At 55.0% G+C, this 23,352-nt stretch overlaps 1 protein-coding gene across 1 annotated transcript in view; it reads right to left on the reverse strand.

The window, feature by feature from the left end:
* Positions 1–577: 577 nt before the first annotated feature.
* FGF18 (fibroblast growth factor 18) overlaps positions 578–23,352 on the reverse strand; it is a 33,286-nt gene continuing 10,511 nt past the window's right edge. Inside the window, exons 3-5 of the mRNA XM_045501646.1 lie at positions 18,956–19,136; positions 7,985–8,091; positions 578–1,714 (exon numbers count right to left, since the gene is read on the reverse strand). Of these exons, the coding sequence (XP_045357602.1) occupies positions 1,448–1,714; positions 7,985–8,091; positions 18,956–19,136 (555 nt within the window). The 3' untranslated portion in view covers positions 578–1,447. The remainder of the gene's footprint in view (positions 1,715–7,984; positions 8,092–18,955; positions 19,137–23,352) is intronic.

Below are 23,352 nucleotides of genomic sequence, written 5' to 3' on the forward strand. Positions count from 1 at the left end.
AATAACCCCTAGACTGCAAGTTCCATGATTTTTGTCTGTTTTGGTCTCTGGTGAATCCCCAGTACCTAAAACAGTCCCTGGCACTTGGTAAGGCCTTAATAAATATAGGTCGAATAAGTGGTTCCATCAATAAATTAATGAATGAAGCAATGAATCGGTGAATACGTGACGTTCCCTGCAGGCTGGAATTTTTCTGGTATGTTCTTTGATACATGCCCAGTACACAGAATAACACAGGAGGTGCCGAGCAAATGTATGTGACCCTATGACTGGTGACTCCTTGGAATGTAATGTCTCTGAAGGCAAGGATTTCCAGAAGTAAAGATCTCTTTGTCTAAGGCTGCATTCCCAGGGCCTAGAACAGTGCATGGGAGCACGGTGGGGTGGAAGCAGAGGGGAGTTGGTGGGGTGGGGGGGGGGGGGGGGCGGGGAGTGAATCAGTGAATGAATGAATGAGTGAGGCCCCAGCTCTCAGCGCAAAGACTAAGAAGAATGAAACACAAACAGGCCACCCTGCCTGAGCTCTGCACGCCTCCCCTCGCCCCGCCTGCCACCACTCACCTCATGGTTTTTTAAATAATTTGTCGATTGTTTTTAATTGTTGAGGCAGTAATACTTGGTTCATGAAACTGCAATATACAGAGAGGTGAAATAAATAGCTTATATATATATAATATATATAATATAGCTGGTTTTAAAATATTCCCTTATCATTGGTGTACTAGGTCACGTGAGTCACGGAAGGTCGATAGCAGCATCCTCCAGAACTGCGAGCAATGCAGGGTCACTTGATTGGACGAGGCCGTCTGTCGTCGGAGGTCGGAGGTCGAGGCGCCGAGAATTCCCGAGGGGCACGCCTTCCCTGCGCGGTGTCTCGGGACAGCTTGCAGCGGACAATAAATAAATGACTGCAAACCAGAGAGCGATTTTTGTTGGAGATTGGGACAGGGACGGGGGACTGGAGACGAAGGGGAGTTTGGGGGTGGGTACTACTTTCTCTTTGTTTTTCTCTTTTTTTCTTTTTTTTCTTTTTTTGTTTTGTTTTGTTTTGTTTTGTTTTTGTTTTTGTTTTTTTTGTTCTTTGCTTTCAGAACCTTTGGGAAAAAGGACTTTGGTTTCTCAGAGTGTCGTTTTCCTCATTCAAATCCTCCTCTGGGGACAAGTTTAGAGTTGTCGGTTCCTAGAGAGAGACAAGCACCTGTGCGTTGACAACAGTCCCTTCTCGTGAGTCTTTTGTCATAGACAGGGGGTTTCAAGTCAACAATAAAATCCTTATCGCTCCCCCTCCCCCCAAGAGTTTTGGTTCAGTTTTTGTCTTCTTTTAAACACAATGTACAAAAATAGAGCTTCTTCCTAATTTTTCATGTAAAAATATTCCTCTGATGCAGTTCTCTGTGAGTGTGAGTGTGGGCCTGGGGGCAGCCTGGGGGGCTGCGGTGGGGCCAGCCTAGCCTGGGTGCGTGGGGCGGATCCGCCGGGACCTCTTGGTCACCGTGGTGTACTTGAAGGGCTTCTGCAGCTCTGCCTGTCCCTTGGGGTAGCGCTTCATGAAGTGCACGTCCTGCTGGTTCTCCCGGGTCTTGGGACCCTTCCGTGGCCGCCCCTTCTTGGTGAAGCCCACGTACCAGCCAGAGTATTTGGCGGACATCAGGGCTGTGTAGTTGTTCTCCAGGACCTTCTCAATGAACACACACTCCTTGCTGGTGCCATCGGGCTGGAGGAGGCAAGAGAAGAAGGAGGTGAGACAGGGGGGGTGGGTGTGAGGGGCAGGCTGTGTGGCCCGGGTACAGACAGGTGACTGAGGGTTGGCGCAATAGCGTAGAGAGGGCCTGACCTAAGCAACTTCACTTCCTCGGTCTGTGGAGTGGACTTGTCATATTGGCCCCTGCCTTCTTCCCTGCCAGCCAGTTAGGTAATAGATTCCCTCGTCATTCAGGAATCCAAGGGCTCCCACCTCAACTCTGCTAGTACACGAGACCCAGACCTGGCCAATAAAACATTCCTGTGACTGGGGCAGAGCTGGGCATGTGGTGTGAGCCATCCAATCAGAATGTTCCTAAAGACCCCTGTATAAGCAATCCCCAAACACATAGGCTGATTTAAACACGAGGAAAATGTGAGGCTGAAGCAAAGGCAGCCATTTTACCACCATGAGGAGAAACGCCATCTGACAACAAAGCCAACACAGAGAAAGTGAAGCCAAGACGAAGAGAATGAGAGAAATCAAGTTCTGGTCACATCCTTTGGGCTCTGGACCAAGCAGCAGCTGCAGCTCATTACCTCACTGTGATGTGGGCCAATAATGTCTCATTTCCTTTAAAGTAGTTGAGATTATGTTCTGTCACTTGCAACAGAAAGAGTCCCCGCAGATGTGCACAAAACCCGATATAAAGTCAACTACTGCACTGCCACTCAACCCCACTGCCATATAGTTAAATTTCAATTCCATTTAATATGGGATATGGTGCATTTTAAGTGTTTGGTGTGAAGAGGGGTGCGGACCTCCAAAAATACGAGTTTTTACATGGCCAAACGCCAAAGCCTATGCCCTTGGTTCTGAGACTGCAGGCTCCCGAGCAGATGTGTGAACTGCCCAGGAGACAAGGGATGCCAGGCAAGGAGTCAGAAGTTGAATCGACTCGAACACTTCCTCACGTGACCTCAGGCTAGTTAATTCCACTCTCTAGACCTCGGATTCTTCATCTTACCAAACTGGGACGGCGACCCCTGCGTCACAGAAATGTGAGGAATGACGCTTATAAATGAGCCTCGTACACAGCAGGAACTTGCTAAACTATTTCTGAAAAGCAGGTGGTTCAGATGGTTCTGGCCTCCCTCCCTGGATCGGCTCTGGACAAAGGATGGTGGGAGGCAGGGCTTTGAACCTCCTCCCCAAGACGGTCGGACTGGTCCATGTAGAGGAGTGGGAAGTGCACAGAGTTGGAAGGCCTGAATTAGCAGCACTTGAGTTTCCAACTAACATCTCCAAATTTAGGCCGGGCCCACTCCTCGTTACGGACGGATGCCCCGCCAAGTTGGAAGCCCAGCGGTCTGGCCGTGCGTGGAGACTGAGGTGCGAGTTCCAGCCTTTTGTTTGAAGTGGAAAACAGGCTGGAGCTTCCAGGAACGTTCACCTTTGAGTGGAGGGCAGGCTCGGGCCCTGCAGACAAAGTGCTGAACTTTGCAGAAAGGGACAGGCAGGGTAAGAAAACATTGTCTGGAGGATGAGATCCTTCGAGGAGGCTGCGAAACAGGCAGGGGGTGGGGCCGGGAGACATGTAGGACCCAGAAGACAGTGCGTGTCGGGCAGCACGGGGTGGGGCTGGGCAGTGAGGAACTCTTGTGAGGGAAGTGGGGCTTATGTGCAAGGTAGATGGAAGTGGTCTCTGGGCCCCCCATGGATAATTCTGGAAGCTGCCTATCCAACCTGGGCCCAGGTCCTTTGGCCAGTCTCCATGGAACAGTGACAGCAAACTGAGCAAAGCCTCTACCGTGCTGTTTCCCCATCACAGAATGCCTGCCACTGCCTGGAAGACTGCTTTCGTCCTCCAAGGTTCCGCTCAGTAACCACTTCCTCCAGGAAGCTTTCCTTCACTGCCTTCTATCTCCCTGGGAATTTCCTCTTCTTCCTTTAAGACTCCATTCAAGCATCCAGTTTGGGTGGATTCATGTACTCCATCTTCTTCCCTTGGCACCCATTCCTCCTCCCACGCCCCAACAGAGCAATTCCATATCTGCCTGCCTCCTCACTAGCCCAAGAGCTTGAGCAGGTCAGGACCACTTGTCAGCTGCCCGCAGGGCTCAGCACAGGTCCGGGCACCCAGAGCATTTGTGGTCAAACGAATGAAGGGTTCTGGGATAGACTCACCAAAGGGCTTTCCTCTTAAAGAAAGTAGCCTTTGCGTCCCAGACCCCTCACTAATGTCCCAGAGACAGTCAGTCATGAGCCGTGAGAGGCCCTCCTGGGGGATGTGCTGAGAAGGGGACACAGCGAGCAGAGGGCCAGACCTACTTGGTCTCCCTCCTCATTCATTCACTCATTCCTTCAGCATTTATCGATTGTCAATTATAGGCCAGACATTTCCACATGCATTATTTCATTTAATCCTCTCGACTTGCTGAGGTAGACTCTCTGCGAGAAGAAAAGGGTAAAAGGGCTTGCCCAAGGTCATGGGGCTTGTAAGAGGCAGAGCCGGCTTTTAACCTGCATTTGCCACTGCAGCTCATTTCTCCTCTGTCCAGTTCCGGAGAGGTCCGTGAGGAGAAAGGGTATGGAAGAGCGGGCACCAACTATCAAGGCACCTCACCTCCCCAGGAGCCACACAGCCACCATCAGCATGAAGCAAGGTCTCGGATGTGCAAGGAACTAGCACGTGTGCTTGTACAGGTTTGGGGTTACTTATGAGAGCCGAAATTCCCAGCACCCGAGACCTCAGGAGCTCCTTGGGAGGAGCCATGGTGCCAGTGACGGTCATAAGTTCCCCCCATGAACCCAGACATAGCAGATATGAAGTTAAATGGCAGGCTGCACCGGGGCTTGACCCTCACCTCTGCTCCCGACTACCTCCAAGGTCCTGCTTATTGCCTGCAAAGGTTTTTTAAAAACAAACACAAAAACGAAAACCCGTGCTTGGGCTTCACCCCCAAAAATGCTGACTCAATTGGTTCGGGCAAGGCAGATCATCAGTATTTGCGGAGTGAGTGAATATCCCATCCCAGGACCTGGGTGATTAAGTAGAATTTGAGCATCTCTCCCTGCCCACTACCTCCAACCTCCTCCTTTCCAAACTGGAGTCCCATTCCTTCTATTTGATCTGAAGACCGAATCCTGATGACATCATTTGGCCCCTAGATCCAGTCTAACTTGAAGCTACAACTACCCCCTGGACATTTTAAGTTTTGTCAGCCAAAAGAATTCCTTTTTTTGCTTAAGGCCTTTTGAGTTGGGTTTCAGTCATCTACAAATGAAGCAGTCCTCACAAAGATGGGGTGATGGGCAGGGTACCCTTCTGCCCTGAAAGGTCTGGGGCCGTATGTTGCCTCAGCCCAAAGAGGGTTCACCAGGGATCACACAGGGGATTGGGTTGAATAGTCAGAGACGGGGAGGTGGGGGGAATGCCTGGCACACAGTGCTTCATACTTAGCAACTGTTTATGGAATGAAAGGGTGTACTCCTTCCCAGGAGTGGGATGGTTGTGGGGTCCAGAAAGGTGACAAGAAGAAAAGGGGCTGCCTGAGCACGCAGGGGCTCAGCGCAGAGCCTTGGTATGTGATTGTTACAACAGAGAAGCTACAGCCGGGGCCCAGAACATCTGAATGGTCTCTGTTGGGGGCTCAACGCACGTGCCCTACCAGGGCCAAAGACGTGCAAGGTTGGCACCCACGGCCAAGACCACCCAAGAAAGCTATCCTGTTAGGCCACTCCAAAGGAGCCAGAGCCTAAGCTGAGGCCACAAAGGTCCTCCTTCCCACAGGCGAGGGAGTAACGTCATGGCCTGGCTTCAAAGGGAAAGGGAAGGAATATTTAACAAGTGCCAGTAAATGCCAGCATGATCACTGCCATTTTACAGAGAAGAACACTGAGGCTCAGCAGTTAGGGCATTTGACTCCCCGGCCTGACGTGAATAATTCTGGTGGTAGGTTCAGACCAACCTCGGAAAGCATGAACTATTTTTCTACTTCTTTGGTGGGTGCTTCTGAGAAGCCAGGTACACAGAGCATGGATGGCTGGACCCAGAATCAGCCCTCGGTGAGCTCTCAATCTAACTGGGAGGCATAGGCACACAGACAAACATGACAACTCAGGTTAGCAATAGGTGATAGAGGACTGTGTGAGGGACTGTGGGCTCCAGGGTGGGTGTGCTGTACAAGGGGCCAGGGAAGCAAGAAGCTGTTGAAGGCTGAGCAGGACTCGGGGCAGATAGACAGAGGGAAGGGCAACCTGGGCAGAGGGAACGGCTTGTACACAGCCGGAAGGCCCCGTCCACGCGGGTGGCAGTTCACAGTGTTATGTGTCTATGGCTTAAGAATGTGAGGATGGGTGGCAGGGCTGTGAGGCCAGGGAGACCCCCCTCCCAGGGCCTTGTGTGTCTGTGTGTCTCCCCAGAGAGTGTGGCCTTTCTCTGGTAGATGGTAGATGGTGCGGACCCAGGGATGGGTTTTGACAGGAGTTGGGGTGGAGGACAGGGGGTGCGCTTTAGAAAGCTGACGGTGGTTAGTGAGCAAAGGCAAAAGCCTGAGGCTAGCAGCCCTAGGGCAGCTGGGGCAAAGTATGAGGTCAGAACAGAGGCAGTGGCAGCAGTGAAGGATGGAGGGGTAACCCCAGGACCTTGGCCCCTGACTGCCTAGGAGGCTGTGATGGAACAGCACCCCAAGAGCCTGTGGCTTTTTGCCCCGGGGGCGAGAGGCAGTAAGGGGAGCTGAGCTAGGCAGAGGCCAACAGGGGGCCTGCCCAGGGCCATCTTGGGGCAGGTGGATTTGGGGGGCATCCTCGGGGCCAGCCCAGAAGACGGACGCCTGTACGGGGATGGGGGAGCTGCCGCGAGGCGGGGGGCGGAAAGGAGGGGGCCCTCCCTGGGCTGCGCTGAGCCGGCAGAGCCAGCGCCAGCTGAACCGTCCCCAATATTAATGACGGGAGAGAGGGCGAGGGGGCAGGAAATCGGAGCCGGCTCCTGTGGAAGCGGTGACTCAGCGGCCAGCCGGCGGGCGGGCAGGCGGGCGGTGGGCGGCCGGCGGCGGGGAGCGGGGCTGCTCTTTTGACCCCAGCACGGCCCTCCTGGGGTCAAGCTGCCGGGAAGCGCGCAGACGGGATGGGGGGGGGGGGGGCGGGGGCGCGGGCACCGGGCACGGCGGGCTGCCGCGCGCCCCTCCTGGAAGCCGCGAGCAAAGGAAGCCGAGCGTCCAGCCGCGGGCAGGTTGGGCCTGGGAGGCGGCCCGGGCGGGCAGGAGAACAAAGCGCCTGACGCGGGGCCGGGCAGCGCCGCCACAGGAAACGCACGGCCAGGCCAGGGGACCCGGCGCCCGGCCCGCCCCTGCCCCGATCCCCTCGCCGGCCGGCCGGCCGCCCCGGGACGCGGAAAGTGAATCACTAATTAAAACCACTCCCGGGCGTCCCGGGGCCGCGCTCGGCCGATTTCTATTATTGTGCTCGGTGAGCGAGCGGCTTCAGTCGGTGTGGGCAGTGCGGCTGGAACCTCTGCCTTCCAAGCTGGGCTTTGAATCCCCGCCCAGCTCTAGTGTGGGACCCGGGACAAGTGCCTGGGCGGGGGCCAAGCCTCGGCTTTCTCATCTGCGAAGTGAGGATGGTAGTGGTACGGCCTTGTGGGATTATTTGGGAGTATTTTTTGCACAGTGCCTGGCAGAAAGTAGGTGCTCAATTAACAGAAGCTTTTGGTCCTGTTATTATTAACAAATAATAAGCAACAATACTCTGGCCTGTGACACTCTCCCCAGCCACTAGGGTGTGGAGGAGGGGAAGAAGGGGAAGAGGGGAAGAGTTGGAGGTTTCAGGGAAACGAAACTATGTGTTATTACAGGAATTGGGGAAAGAGGAAAGAAAAGAGAAAAGGAATAGGAAGGGGAGGGGAGGGGAAGGGGCAGGGGATGGGGATGGGGAAGGGGAAGGGGAAGGGGAAGGGGAAGGGGAAGGGGAAGGGAGGGCCGGCCGCATCCCTGTTCTTAGACAGCAGGTGCATGTAGGCAGGGAGCCCCCAAAACCCCTCGAAGTCTACACCCAACAGGAGGGATCAGGACCCTACGTGCTCCCCAAAGTCATAGCCGTGGGTACCTTTGCCTGGTAGGCTATGATACAGTGGCAGAGAAGGGGCTAAAGGAAGAGGGTACAGCTGGAATCTCATACACACACATATTCCCCCCCACCCCCCGCCGTTTTCCCTTTGGGGCTGACAGGGCCCCCAGCACCCCGTGCCAGCTACCCAGGGATGCCAGGGAGATAACACCCAGGGAATCCCAGACCATCACTCACCTTCCCCACGAGCTTGCCTTTCCGGTTCATACACAGGTAGAATTCCGTCTCCTTGCCCTTGATCCGGACTTGACTACCGAAGGTGTCTGTCTCCACTAGGAGCTGGGCTTCGAAAGGCAGAAGGAGAACAAGACACATTTTTTTTACCAGGGGCAAAGATCCCTGACCCTGTCCCTGGACCCTCACTGCTCCAACATCAGGCATGAGGGAGGCATCTAACAGGTCTCATTGGAGCGCCCTGCCCCTTGGACACATGAGACTGTCCATCATTTGTTCTCTACCCCCAGCCTCTGTCGACGCCACTCGGCACCTAGATGGCTCCAGCTGGAGGGTTGTTCTGCCCCTTGCGGCTAAACACCAGTGTGCCCTTCTCCCCTCATCACCCACCCTCACCAGCCCCTCACCTCTATTCCCCAAAACAGGACAGACAGCCACATGAATAACCTCAGAGAAGTAGCAGTCTCTGGAACGAGGGGACAGACAAACGCACGCGAGTTTGCATGGGTACTCACGCACACTGCCTTGGGGGACATCAAGCTACCTCCCCCAAAATTTAGGTCAAAGGCCCCTTCCCCCAGGGCAAACATCTAGAACCCCTGCTAGTGTCCCCTCCCCACTCCACACTTTTGCCACTTGAAGTGGGGAAGGTCCAGGGAGGGGAGGTTCAAGGCCCCTGGGAAATGAAGGCTCTCTTCAGGATATTCTACTTTCTTTAGGCAAGGCCACCAAGGCTGAAAGGTGGCTAACTTCCAGGAGCCCAGAAGTCCCAATCAGGACCCAGTATCTATCCCCTGATCTGAAGTAGAAGACCCCACACTAAACCATCCATTCTCCACAGAGCCTCCCTCAGGAGAGGGGTGTCCAGAGCTAATGCCCCAAGCCCTGACTGAGAAAGAACATCAAATGATCAAAGGGTGACTGTCCCTTGAATAGGCAAGCTGTGTCCAGACCCCTCTCTGTCCCTCTGTCAATTCATATTCTCTCACCAGTAAGGTGCTGTGTGACTTTGGTAGGCCATGTACCCTCTCTGAGCTCTCTCTCCTCTCTGGACTTGAATTCCTGTGCCTGATTCCCTCCCCAGCATCTCCTCCCACTGCTGCCTTCTTTGCCTATGACCCCCCCCCCAATTCTCACCCTCCCATCTCTGAGCCTTTGCTTCCCAGCACCTGCCCCTCCCTCACCCGCAAACTTTTAATTTCAGTGACAAGGGACTTGCTTCTCCATAACAAAAATCATAGCCCTAAATACGGCATCTTTGGAGCCACAAAGAGTGTACCTCAGTGCCCCTAAAATACACTAGGTATGATTTTAATAAAAAAATTTAAAAATATATACCCTGGTGCCCTGCTGTGAAAATTAAAACCATCTGGAACTCAGGATTTCCAATAATTAATCTAGCCCTCCTTTGACACCACTACTAATTAAAATATGATACCCCACCTTTCCAAGGAAAATAAGAAGAATTTACATAAAATTTAAAGATCTAACAAGAATTCAGTAATTCTAGAAACAGGGAGGGAGCGGGAGGCACATTCTTCTCTCCACCTTCCCCCATCCCTAGTAAACACTGAATGGAGAACATTAAGCAACAGTGAGATAGGGGGTTATGAGCCCTGCATCCTCCCTGCTCCCCTTTAATTCAAACTCCCTATAACTCTCCCTGGGAACCCAGGGTCAAACATCAGAGCAGCCCGGGGCCTGCTTTCTGCATCTGCCCCACACAGGATGGAGGTTGTGGGAGTTCAAGAGGGTCTCCAATCCCAGGAGCTTCTAAAGAAGCCAGCACATGTTAAGGGAAAGGTGAGAGCTTTGGAATGGACAGAGCTGGGTATAAATCCCTGGCCCCACTTGCCAACTGTATGACCCTGGGCCTCAGTTTCCTCATCTGTAAAATGGGTATAATCAACCCTAATCTTCAAAAGTTATTGTGAGAATTCCACAACATGAAGGCAGAAAGGGCCTAGTCCCTTGTACTCAGAAGCCAGGTAAGGCAAGTAACTATTGTTTAAATTTCTTAATAACTGCAAAACAAAACTGTTTTCCCCTAACACACACACACACACACACACACACATGCACACGCACACACACACACACACACACACAAACGCATGCGCGTGCACCATAGTGGGAAAAAATCAGATGTGTGTAAAAGGGCAGAATAGAGCCAGACTTGCCTCCCCAGGCATGCCCTCTGACCCGAACTTCTTCAGCATCCTCCAGGGTAGCAGGCATCTCACACTGAGAAGTGAGTGCATCAGGAAATGCCTTGGGCTGGGACTTATGGGGTCTGATCATTGCCATGCTGGGCTGTGTGGCCCTGAGTAAGTCACAGCCCCCTCTGAGCCTCAGTCGCCTTACCTGTGCAAGGTAGGGGGTGGGGGGGTGGGTTCAAGCCTATTCTGATTCTCTCCGGGATTGGGGCAGAGCCTTGAAGAGGGGTAGAAATGGGAGGCGGCATGTAGGAAGGGGATTAGGCCCCAGGACCACAGCCCAGGCAGCCCCAAGGCAACCCCAGACCTCTCTGTCTGCCCCTCTCCCCACATGTGCCTAGACCTCTGTCCTCAGAACATTTCCTACCGTTCTTGCTCCCACGTGAGCCCACTGAAGTCACACATCACCACGAGCTGGGGTGTCTCTGTCCCCATTTTACAGTTTAGGAAACTGAGGGTCAAAGGAGCAACTCAGCAGGTCTACCTGACTTTCTGATGGGGCCTGGGCTCCAGGGGAGGGCCCCTAACTCTGGGGAGATGTAGTTCCCTGCCCCCAACCCCCAGTGCTCGTAAGCCACAGCCCAGCACAGGAAGCCCCGGCCTTTGCCTGAGCTGTCCCAAAGGCCTAGGGCTGGAGCTGGGCTGCACCTCCACCCCCACAAACCTCGCTACCCCCACCCCAGCCTGGGGAAGGTCTGCTGCAGATGCCATGCCAGGGAGCCAGCAGTCTGTTCTCCCCGACCACAGCAAGCCTTGCAGTGACCTAGACTCCACTCAGCGCATGACATAATGAGGAGGGAGCTGGGCCAGAATTATGTAAAGTCTGTGGGGAGTAATAGCGGCAGCAATTCTCAGAAAGAGAGAGAGAAAGAGAGACAGATGGAGAGAGAGACCCCACCCACCCAGGCCAGGTTTGCTCTAGAGCCTACCTCATCCTCAGCATCATGCTCCCCCTTCTCATGGCCCAAGCCCCCAACATGCAGCTCTCAGGAGCTAAAGACTTCTTCTGGGCTCAGTTCCATTCTTGAGGCCTGTACCAGGCCAGGCAGGAGGAGTCTGGAACTTTATCTGGCTCCACTCATCAGACCTCCTCTCCAGGCATCCCCTCCAGACTGCACAACTCAACAGCCTCCTCCCTCTGCCAGAGAGATCCTTTAAAAATATAAAATTAATTCTCTCTCGTCCCTGCTAGAGGCCTCCTAAGTGATCTCCAACTCGCTGAAAATCCAGCCTCTTCATGGGGACCCATATGGGACACATGCTCTGGCCCCTGCTGACCATTCCTACCTCCCAACCTCACTCACAGCCCTCCAGTCAGCAAGCCTCCTTGCTATTCCTCTCTGACATACCAAGCACACTCCCACCTCAGGGCCTTTGCACTTGCTGTTCCCTCTACCTGGATCTTCCCACAGCAGCTTCTCTTCTCTTAGGTTGCCACTCAAATGTCACCCCCTGAGAGAGGCCTTTCCTGGCCACACGGTCCAATGTCATACCACCCTCCCCAGTCCAGCTCTACCCACCCCCTGCTCCATTTTCCTTAGAGCTCTTCTCCAAGTTGTCTTAGTTGCTACCTTTTTAGATTGTCTGTCTCTATTTACCGGAAGGTAAGCTCCACCAGAGCAAGGGCTTATCTGTCTTATTCACCACTGTGATTTCTAGCCCCTAGCCCAAACTTGGCCTGTAGTAAATGACCAATGAGTAAATTTTAGTAAATGCATAAATGGCTTTGTGAAGTAGATATGAGTAATACTGTTTAAGGGTTAAAGAAAGCAAGGTGAAGGGAGGTGAAGGGACTTGCCCAAAGGCACACAGCTGGTCAAAGCGGGGCAGATGCTGGGAGCCAGTGTGATGCCATAGTCAACACCCTTGGCCACGCTGCTCCCCACTGGTGTCCTCCAGTGCTACTCCTGAGCTCCCACCCACCCGTCCCCAGGCTCAGGAGACTCGCTGTGTGACAAAGGGAAAAACCCTCTTCCTCTCTGGGCCAGGCCTAGTGACCTCCGAGTCACCGGCTTTCAGTTCCGCCCTTCTAGAAAGTATCATTTATTTGGGGCTTATAATGTCGTGGCCACTGTTCTAACTCCCCTCTATGCATCCTCTCGCTTACAATATTCTTACAATAATCTCCCGAGGTTAGAACTGTTATCCTCATCCCCATATTACAGGTGAGAAAACTGAGTGCCAAGGTTACACAGTGACAGAGGTACAACCCAGGCAGGCTAACTCACAAATCTTGGTCTCGCCCTGTCCACCCCTCGCTTTACCCTTCCTCTGCAGCCGTTCCTTTCCTGGGGCAGTGGGTGAGTAAACCAAGCCAGGGAAGCTCTTTGCTTTGACCTCACTTTCTTGAGGCACAAGGCTATAGGTAGAGATGCCCACAGAGCCCTTTCTATAAAAAAAACACCCATGACACTGGCAGAGTCACTCCAGAGGTAGTCTGAGGCAGACGAGAGATTCAGAGGTAGGCAGAATGCGACAGACATCACGCAGACCAGCCATGGTGGAGAACAGGGAAGTGACGTTGACTGACTGATTGATTGATTCCAGTGTGATTCCCTAGTGGGGCCTCCCAACATGTGATCCAGGGCCTCACTTGGAAGACTTTTGGCTTGAAGGGTAGGAAACAGCAGGGAAAGACACAGAGAGGCAGCCAGAAACCAGAGAGAAACACAGTACAAAGAGAGACACAGGAGACAGGAACCAAAGAGAGGAAACCCGAGAGAACAAAGCTGGAGAATGGGGATTTCTTTTTCCCCAGCCTCAGGCTAAAACCCCCCAAGACCTGCAAAAGCAGTACGGGAGCCAGGAGCCACCTGGACCTTGCATGAGGTGACCAGCAGCTGGCTCACCGCTACGGTTCCAGTGCTGACTGCATGCTGGCCACTGTCCAGGTGTCCTCCAGAGAGGAAATGTCCTTGCCACAAAAGGCACTGGGAGGTCATAGCAAATCAGTCGTCCCTTCCTCCCTTCTGAAGGTGGACCAGGTCGACAGGAAGGGGTGGGGAGAAAGATGCTTTCTGGAGATGTCTCCCCATCACTGTCTACACACACACACACACATACACACACACACACACACACACACACACACACACAGCCTTTCTCCCAAAGTCCCCTTCTCCTAAAGTCCCCCAAGGAGGTTTGCAGGCCACGTGGGCTTGCTGGAAAGGAACAGGGAAAAAAAATCAATAGGATTGATCAGGAGCTATATTTAATCCCAGCCATAGCTCTAGTATGGTCATTTCAGCTGCAGAGTCAGCGAGGTGTGGGGGATCACTCCTCACTGGGGACAGAAGTTATGGGACATGAGCTCAAAGGGCAGGGGTTTTAAGGCCCCTTCCCAGCTGCAAAAGCCCTAGGGGAAGCCAGGTCTGTGGCTCACTGTATCCCCACCACACGACACAGAGCTGGCAGGCTGGAAGGATGGGAGGGAGGACGAGAGGACAGCAGAGGAGAGGCAGGGAGCACTAATTTGCCAAGTATCTTCTGAGTGCCTGAGCTCTGTGTCAGGCACCTGCCCCAGGGGGAGCACTCCCAGATGCACACATGGCTCGTCCATGCATTCACTGGGCTCAAGTGTCTACTGAGCACCTGCTTGTGGTTGGCCCTGTGCATGGTGATACAGCAGCAGACAAAATAGACAAAAGCCTCCTACCTCAAGGAGCTTGCATTGTAACAGGAGAGACAGAGAGCAAATAGCCAAATACATAATAGAATATCTAGTAGCAATAAGTGCTAGGAACAAAAATATGCCCAGGAGGAGACAGAGACGGGAAGTCTCTGATAAGGAGAAAATTGAACAGAAGCCTGAGTGAAGTCAGGGAGCAAGCCATGAGGGTGTCTGGGAGAAGAGCCTCGTCAGGTCAAGAGAACAGCAAATGCAAAGGGCCTTAGCCGGGGACATGCTTGGCATGGTCCGGGGATGGCAGGGAGGGGCTGGGGCCGGAGCTGTGTGGGCAAGGAAGGGGCAGTGCAGCCAAGGCTTGAGTGGTAGCCAGGAGCCAGGCCATTCCGGGCTTTCCTGCTGACCCAAGAACTGGGATTTTAATCTCAGTAAGACAAGCGCCTTTGACAATGCTGTGACACAGTCTCACATCTCAGACTGCTATGTGGAGAAGGGGCTATGGGTGTCAGACTCAGAGAGTAGGGGGTCCCTGCTGCTCGTTTCTCCACCACAGCCCTCCAGCAGATGCCAGAGCGAAGGAAATGCAGACCAGAGGACCCCACCTCACCCTGGCTCTTGTCATCTGCTCAGCAAAAGCCCTGAACACCCCACATGTCTTTCGATGTGAGCCGCACAAGTCAGTCCCCGATTATGCTTTGAGTCGCCCCACAATTACTTTATATGTTCATCCAGCAACCTTTAAGTGGGGACCTGCTTTCTGCAAAGCCTTGTACTGGACATGGGGACATGCAGAAGGGTCACTATTTCCAAGGGGCTCACGTTCTCAGAGGGGCAAGGCTGAGCAAGGGACGCAGGAAGCTGGCCCGGCTCAGCAGGCCTATGCCGGGACAGGCTGAGTCCTCATGATCCCGCACAGCAATACCACAGCTGGAGTCACAGACTGATCCACGCCTGAGCTCTCGAGGAAGCCATCGGACTGCTAACTCCACCCCCCGCACCCAGCCCCCATTCATGGTGAAGAAGCCCAGGCTCAGGGAGGGAATGAGGAGGACCCAAGGTCACACTTGGAGGTTAGAGAACTAGACTCTTCCTACTCAGAGTCAACCCCTGAGAGGGAGCACGGTCTCTGGCCTGGGAGCAGCTTGAAGGCTGGGACCCCAGGGCTGGGACCCCGGGTCCCCAGGGCTCAGTAATTCTGTGCCGAGTGAGTGAGGGACCCCAGTTCAAACTAAGAAAAGAGCAGACCACACCCAACAAGAAGGTCCAAAGACCCTTCCTCCTCTGGCCAGACAGCAGCCCGAACAGGCAGTCCCGCTGCCTGGAATCGTGCTGAAGAAGCCTCTTAAGCCTGCAGCTGACCTGCCAGGGACCCACTGATGAGTGAGAGAGACAAGGTTCTTTCTGGAAGCCCCAGGAATCAGTTCCTGAGAGGGGAACCTCCACCAGAGCCCAGGATGGCACCCCCACCTCCATACAACAGCACCGAGTTCAAGCAGTTATTACTTATGTTTTTGCTTTAATAATCATACAATCTTTGAGCATTAGATATGCTCTCTTTCCCATCACCCCACTTCACAGAAGAGCAAACAGGACCAGAAAGGCTAACTCAGATCCTAGGTCTCGAGCTCGCAAGTGGGGGAGCTAGACTCAAATCTTGTCCAACTCCAGAGTCTACCCGCTTGACTCCTCCAAAGATCACCTTCCTGGCTAACACAGTCCCTCCAGTGGCCTGCCAGGGGCTGTTCCGAGCACAGTCAGTCCTGGGAGCCTGGCCTTCTGCAACACGTTGGGTTTGTGCTTACCATTTTTTTTTTTTTTTTCCCCAAGTAGAAAAGCCATTTTTTCAAATGAAAACCGGCAGGAATATCCAATCATAGAGTGCATATCAAAGCAGAGTCACCTCCACGCCACCACCCCCGGTGCCAGGGTCCCTCCCTGCTCCCTGAGCACAGACTCAGTTGGTCCCAGCCCTCCCCTTCTAAAACGCCAGTTCTGTCACTGTCAGCCCTGCTTCCCACGGCCAAGAGGATCTAATGCCTCCACACCTGGGGCTTAAGTGCATCCATCCCAGAGGCAGGTGGAGGGAGTGTGGCTTTCTCACCCTCACTTGGCACAGGAAGAAGTGGAGCCCAGAGCCAGACAAGCTTGCCCCAAGCTCCGCGGGCTGCTCGGTGGCACGGCTGCAACAAAACCCAGGTGTCCTGCATGGTCTGGTGCTGCTTCTTCAACATGGTGACTGCCTACAAGGCAGAGGGGGCCAGGACCGAGAGCCGGAAGGGGAGAGGCTGCTGTAAGAACCCCAGGTGGGCAGGGTGACCAGGTCCTGAGCCACCAGCCTGCCAGGTGTCCCACGACTTAAACCTCCAACTTCCTGGCTCCCATTCTTGGCCAGAGCCTGGCCCACCCGCAGGGCCCTCAGGTGCTCTGGGAAAGCTTTAGGGAGTCATGGGGAGACCCTCTTGCAGAGCAGCATGGTGTGGGGGTGTGCTCCCCTCCATGCAGATTTCACCAAAGACTGTTCATGGGGACAGCAGGCCAAGAGCTCCTGGGCAGGGCACCCAGACTAAGGTGGGCCTGTGCCCTGGGCCCGCCCAGAGTCTAACACCTCTGGGTGCCATTGAATCTGAGGCCATGAGTGTCTGTCGGGGTTCCAGACTCCATGTGTTCATGGGGATTCTGTTTATACTTGGTGTTTGCCACAAGTCCCTGACTGCATTATAATTGCACGTAGATGGAAGCCGTGGGCTGCATCATTCTTTCAGCTGCACAGAGTCCCGAGAAGGAGGGAGCAGGCTCTCGGACTGTCCGGGAGGCCACCCCCCCAACCGGCCTGGCTGGGGGCTACTGGCTGCCCATCCCCCCACAGGCAGGGCAGGCCCCTAACACAGCCCCATCCTCCAGGCTGGCTTGGACACATAAATCACCCTCCCAATAATATTTGTATTGATTATCTAGATTGGAAGCCTCAATTGGCTCCATTGTCTCACTTCCTCTCCCAGGGCTCACAGATGGGGTCCCTTCGCCTCATCTGCGTTTCTAATGCGACACTTAAATGAAGCAGCCTCCGCAGTCAGCAGAGCCCCACGGTGCCCTGGGTGTCAGGGGGGTGGAGGAGTGATAAACATATTCCTTGAGAGAGGGTGATTAAATCTGGGGTTTGTGGAGCTGGAGAAGCCAAAACGGGCTAGTTCCTAGATACTCAAAGTGCGGTCCCTGCACACCACCTGGGCGCAGGTTAGAAAGGCAGCACTCAGGCCCCACTCCGGACCCACCAAATCAATATCAGCATTTAACAAGGTCCCTGAGTGATTCACAGGCATGTTCATGTTTACGAAGCACTGCTCTGGTCCAACCCTTGTATTGTACAGACGGGAAACTGAGGCCCAGAGGAGGCGAAGGGCTTGCCTGACGTCATGCAGCAGGTGAGATCCCCTAAGTCTCTGGCTGAGGCAGAGGAAGCGAGAGGCAAGTAACTTCGGGAGTGAGGGGGTGGCCATTTCTGGGCTCCTCTCCCTCCCAAGCTCCTACCTCCTGTCTCAGGGCGTGGACAGATGGCTCAGACCAGAGTCTGACCCCCCTCTACTCTTCCCAGCCTGGAGGGGCCAGTGAGAGCTCCGGGGACTCCCCAGGAGGGCACCCTCCTCCCGCCTGGCCGGCCAGCTGCCCCTTCCCTGGCAGCAAGAGGACAGCAGATCCCAGGGAAAAGCACCACCTGGGTCTGCCCAGCACAGCAGGGGGCACAGAGAGACAGAGGCCCCTGAGAGGCAGCCAGCAGAGGACCTGAGAGAGGTGGGGCGGAGGGACCGGAGAGCTGTGGTCTGAGAGAGGGAGGCAGGGAGGGCAGAGATGGTGGGGAGGTGGGGGGAAGAGGTGGACAGAAACAAAGAGGGGAAGGGATGAGTATCCAGAAGGATAGGAGAAGGACTCAGAGAGAGGGGCCGGTTGAAAGCAGCAGCAGCAGCAGCAAGACTGAGAAAGGAAGAAGGGGAAAGAGGGAGGGAGGGAGGGGAACGGAGGCAGTAAAGAGTGATGGCACAGGGAGAAGGGAGGCAGCTGGCCTGGAGACGGGGAGCCCAGCCCGGCCCAGCCCTGCCCGGCCTGGCCGGCCCCAGCCCCCAGTGACGGTGCAGCTGCCGCACTTGGGCCCTACCATGAGGTCAGTCCTGCCCTGGGGCGGAGGGAAAATAAATGGTGTCCAAGATAAAAGGTCCAAGAAATTATTTGTCTTGTTGTCACGTCTTGACTGCAATGGGCAGGGGCCGGCGGGCAGGCGGGGCATCATCCCAGAAAAGCCTAGGCTGGCAGTCCCACAGTGCATACACAGGACCCCGGTCCCAGCCCCATGCCTTGGCCACCCACAGCCCCGGCTCCCCTGCCCAAGGCCGGGGCCCGGGACACCTCCCACCGAAATCCTGGCCTAAGAAGGCAAGAACCCATGGGGCAAGGTCAGTATTTGCTCAGTGCCTCTCCCAAGATCCACTCCAAGCTCTAGGAAATTGGAGTCCTGTTTCTCTTACTGCTGAGGGTCTTTGTGGGCAGGGGGCCTGGGGAGGGAAGACGGTCAGGGTGTCTCATTCCTCCCAGCCCCCTTGCAGAGGCAGCATGAGGCGAGTGATGGTTCCCAAACATCTCAGAGGAGGGCTGGACAGTTCCGGGGTCAAGGGCAGGTCAAAGGGACCATAGCCCAAGGTGCTAAGAGCGAGCGCTCCCATTCCTCACAGGTGTTCAAGCTCAAGCTCACAGAACACACACCCATTTGCACACAGGAGCGCCCACCCTCACCCCAGGCCGATTTCCAGCACCACCGGCAGCTCCCAAATAACATTCCCTAGAGACTCCCCGCTCTCCAAGCACCTGAACCTGGGGCTGGTGAAGCAAGGCCATGGGGAGCAGCTACCCACGACCACTGGCATTTGCCAGCAAAAGCACTTTTGATTCACAGCTTCGGTTAGTGCCCCACAAAGGCTCTCAGGGGATACACTACTTACTGCAGCTCCATTTTACAGATGAGGAACCTGAAGGCCAGAAAGGCTCGGTGCCAGGTGCAAGATACACAGCCGGGACGCGGCAGAGCTGGGATCTGAACCCGAGGTCTCAGAGGGGCCCAGTTAGGGGGGCGGGGCCAGCACCTACCATACTTGTCCCCGTCCTCGCCGCGGGCACTGATCCTGCGGCCCAGGACCTGGATGTGCTTCCCGCTGGTCCGGCTGTAGAGCTGGTACAGCCGCAGCTGCTTACGGCTCACATCGTCCCGAGCCCGCGTCTGGTTCTCCACGTGGATGCGGAAGTCCACGTTCTCCTCGGCCGCCAGCACCTGGGCAGGGAAAGGGGCATCAGTGATCTACCTGGGAGGTCCTAGGTCCCCTGCAGATAGGAGCTGCGTTCACAGCAAAGCGCCAGAGCCCCCGTGTGCCGGCTATGTATGAGGCCTTGGCCCAGATTCATACCTGCCCTGTTATGACCCCTGTTTCACAGATGAGGCAACCAAGACTCGGAGAGGTGAGGCAAGTTGACCAAGGGGGCCCAGCCAGGAAGTGGCAAAGCTAAGAATCAGGCCTAGGTCTACGGGACAACAACACTTGCCATCTTTCCACCACAGCACCAAGTTAAAGGAAGCAGCATGGAGCATTTGACCTTGGCCACACCGACTCCTTCCCAGTAAAACGGCAGAGCGGAGCCCCAACCCCGACCACATTCCAGGGTGGCCATGAGGATAAAGCGAGCAAGTGGGGAGTAAAATACCAACATGGACACGGAGATGGGAGAAGCGTGGGGGGCATATCACTGTCGTTTGGGTGCACGGCCGGGAAGGACAGAGGCTGCCAAGTCACCCTGGGAAGGAATGGGCCAAAATCCACTGTCACTCGTCCCCAGGAGCTGGGGACTCTCCTCTCCATGTCCAGAGAGTCCTCATGCTCACCCACACTCGCCCAGCATCTGCCCACACCGCTGGCCGCTCTTGGAGAAGACTTCATTTTGCACCTCCCACCAAAAGTCCCCGTATCCCCAGAGGTTTAGTTCATGTCTGACCACATCCTCCAGGAAGCGGCCTCTGGCTATGCTGACATATAACTCTCCAGTCTCACTTCCTGAACATGGCCTCTCACCTGGACAACTTGCAGCCACCTCCTCGCCAGTCACCTGTTCCCATTCTTGCCCCCTGGTAGTCTGTCTTCCACCAAACCCAGTCACTTAGTATAATCCTCCCTCTTCACACTCTCCAGAACTTCCATCACATCTCGACAAAGATCCCCACCATGGCCTCAAGGTCCTTCATGATGAGCACCCCCCCACCCCCACCTTCATCTTTTACCACTCCCTCACCACCAGTTACACTGGCTGCCTTATTACATTGCTGAGGATTCCAAACACAAAACATACCTGCCTCGGGGCCTTTGCACGTGCTTTTTCCTTGGTTTCAATATTCTTTCCCAGATTTATACATTCTGGCCCCTTTACTTCATTAGGGTCTCTGCTCAGTGTCACATCCTGAGACAGGCCTTCTTTGACTCTTTCTCTGAAGCAGCCCCCACTCCTCTGTCACTCTCCATCTCTCTATGATGCTTTGTTTTTTCTTTCTAACACTGACCAACCTGACATGACTTCTATTTATCTGGTTTTTGTCTGGCTCCCCCTGACTAGGCTGACAGCACCATGAAAGCTGGGGCTGTCTCTTTCTTGCTTGTTGCTATATCCCCAGCACGTAGCACGGTAGAAACTCAAATATTTATTGAATGCATGGATGAATAAACAAATGAACATTGAAAAGATGTGGAGTTCTGGCATTCCATTTAGTATTAAATTAGGTTTTCCTATGCTTTCCTTTCCTAAATGTACATCTGCCCCATTCCATCTGAACTGAATTATTCTTGAAGCCCGGACAGCGTTCTCGGTTTGTTCTGTGTGCCCATGAGGTCTGACATGATGTTAGGCATGCAGGACCCCATTCCCATGACAGTATGGCCCCACTCAGCCCAGGGCAGGGCTTCAGGGGCCAGGGCTGCCCAAGCAACTGTCTCACCTCTCAACTGTGAGCTCCCAAGGGCAGGAACTGTGTTTTCCTCATCGCACACCCCGTGCCCGGCCCAGGGTCTCTGTCCCCAAGCTGACTTACATATGTCCTCCGACGCTGGCCTGGGCCCCACAAGCAATTCAGCAGGACCACAGTATTTAACCTTCACTATCATCCTCGGGGTGGAAGTATCATCCCACATTACAGGTGAGGAAACTGAGGCCCCAGAGCTAAACTGACAAGGTCACAGTACAGGCAACGGCAGAGTAAGCCCCAGTTATGGCCCCAAAGCCCTTCGTTCAGCCCCACTTGGCTGGGCCCCACTTGCCCCTCCGGCACGATCGGGAGGAGGTCCCAGATTCGAAACCCAGGGGTGCGCCACTCACTAGCTAAGAGACCCCAGGCAAGTCACTAACCCCTCTGTACTTCAGTTTCCTCACGTAGAAAACAAGAGGGATGACAGTGGCACCCACGTCACGGGCTGCCCTGCAGATGAAACACGGAAGTCTTAGAACAGGGCCCAGCACAGAGTACGCTCTCAGTAGGTATGAGTGAGGGAACCCAAGGGGCATTAAGAGGCTCACCCTGAAGCCTCTCTGGAAACACCCTCAGATCACACTCCTCATCTGTACACGCAGGGCACTTCTCCTCGCAAATCACACTTTGGGAAGATGCTATTGCTTCCGGTCCTTTCAGACACCCCTGCAGCATGGGGATGCTTACCACCTCCATTTAACAGATGTAGAAACTGAGGCTTCGAGCCACACGGCCAGTGGTGCAAGGCCCACCAAGGGTGCACGCCCTTTACTTCCTCTATTCTCCGTGGCCAGCCCCTGTCACCATTCACAGCCAGGCTCTGACGCCTGGGACCCACCCCCTTCCATATCCTGATGCTCAGGGAGGGAAGAGCTCCATCGGCCCCTGAGGTTCACACCTGGTGGGCGCATGTCCTGAAGACCCCCCCCCCCCCCACGGCCCTCGACCTTCCTGGTATGACTTCCTGAGGTAGCCCGGCCCTGTCCCCTCCCCCAAGGGCAGGCCTCCAGCCTCCTTCCCTGTCCTCCAACTCTCCTCCTGCTCACAGGAGACCTTATCGACCAGAGGTCAAACCAATCTCCTTACCCTGGGTCCCCAAGGGGAGCTGCCCTGCCCCAGAAGCCAGCCTCCCATTAACGATTTTCTCCCTGGCCCACTGGACAGAGGCAGTGTGGGTGACCCAGGGTCAGCAGGGGCTATCCGGTGGCCCTTCTCCAGGATGTGGGGGGAACAATCCATCTTGCCCAGCTTCCACCATTTAAGCCACATTCTGTGGTCACATTCTTCCCAAGGGAGGTAGCAGGGGTGGGCCTCTGACACATACACAGAGTCCATCCTTCTGAAAAGGCAGTGAGGCCCCTGGGCTTCCTGGGCAAGACCTCTGGGGAGCCCCAGGCCTTTGCACAGGTCAGGCCCTCTGCCCAGGGTACCCTGCCCCCTCTGCCCAGCTGACACCTGCCCTCAGGTGCCTCCTCTGGAAGCCTTTTCTGCTCCCCATCCTCCAGCTGGGTTAGGGCCTCTGGGCACTACAGTAATGGCTTAGTGTCCCCAGAGTTTAGCCTGTCCAGCTCATCCGGGGGTCTCCAGCTCTGGCCCCAGGAGGTTGCCTGGCCGATGTGTGCTAAATGACTGTGGTGAGGATGAGGGAAACCTAGAGGCCAAAATCAGCCCCACCGCTTACTACCCAGACAAGCAGAATGCCCAACAGAGTGGTGGCAAGGGGCGTCTGCAAAGCTATCAGCTGCTAGGCTTTCCTAGGCACTTCCTTCCAGGCACTGTGCTCCGAAGCCCTCTGTGGTACCTCCTACAATTCCCTCAGCCACTCTTGGAGGTAGGCACCAGGTAGAGCTCGCTTCGCAAAGGTCACTGGACCTCTGAGGCATCTCTCCAGGGCCACGGAGCCAGAACGCGGACAAGCGGGGCTCCTGCGTCTGCCTCGGGACCCATCTCTCCCTCCTCCTCTCCTGCTCATGGGGTAGCAGGCCACTTGGCCCCGGTGCCTAAGAGGGGGCCTGCCTTCCAGGCCTTTCCTAGAATAGTCAGAGCGGCTGTCTGCTGGCTAACGCCCCTCCAGGTGCACAGTCGTCTGGGCTGTTGAAGAGTTGCAGGGTGAACAAAACCAGACCGGCACAGCTCTCACAAGGTGAGCAGGGCTGGCACAGACAAGATGTGTCCTTAGGCACAGGAAGGCACCTTCTGTCACTCTGCCTTCCCCCCACCCCAAATTACCTTTTGGGTCGAAGCAGCTTTTCCCACAGCAGGATGGCATATAGAGGGGTCCCCATGCAGCCCAAGACTCCCAATTACCACCCCCCTGCCAGCCCCTTCCCTGCCCTGAGAGCTGGGGCTCCAGTGGAAATATTCACTCCCCCATCCAGGAATTGCACAGAGGCAACAATGGGCTGACAGGTTCACATCTCCCCACACCGGGGTCCACCGAGGTCCCAGGCCTGGCACAGACAAGGTGTCTGGTGGGACAGAG

The sequence above is a fragment of the Leopardus geoffroyi genome, chromosome A1 (assembly GCF_018350155.1).
Source record: "Leopardus geoffroyi isolate Oge1 chromosome A1, O.geoffroyi_Oge1_pat1.0, whole genome shotgun sequence".
NCBI lineage: Eukaryota > Metazoa > Chordata > Mammalia > Carnivora > Felidae > Leopardus > Leopardus geoffroyi.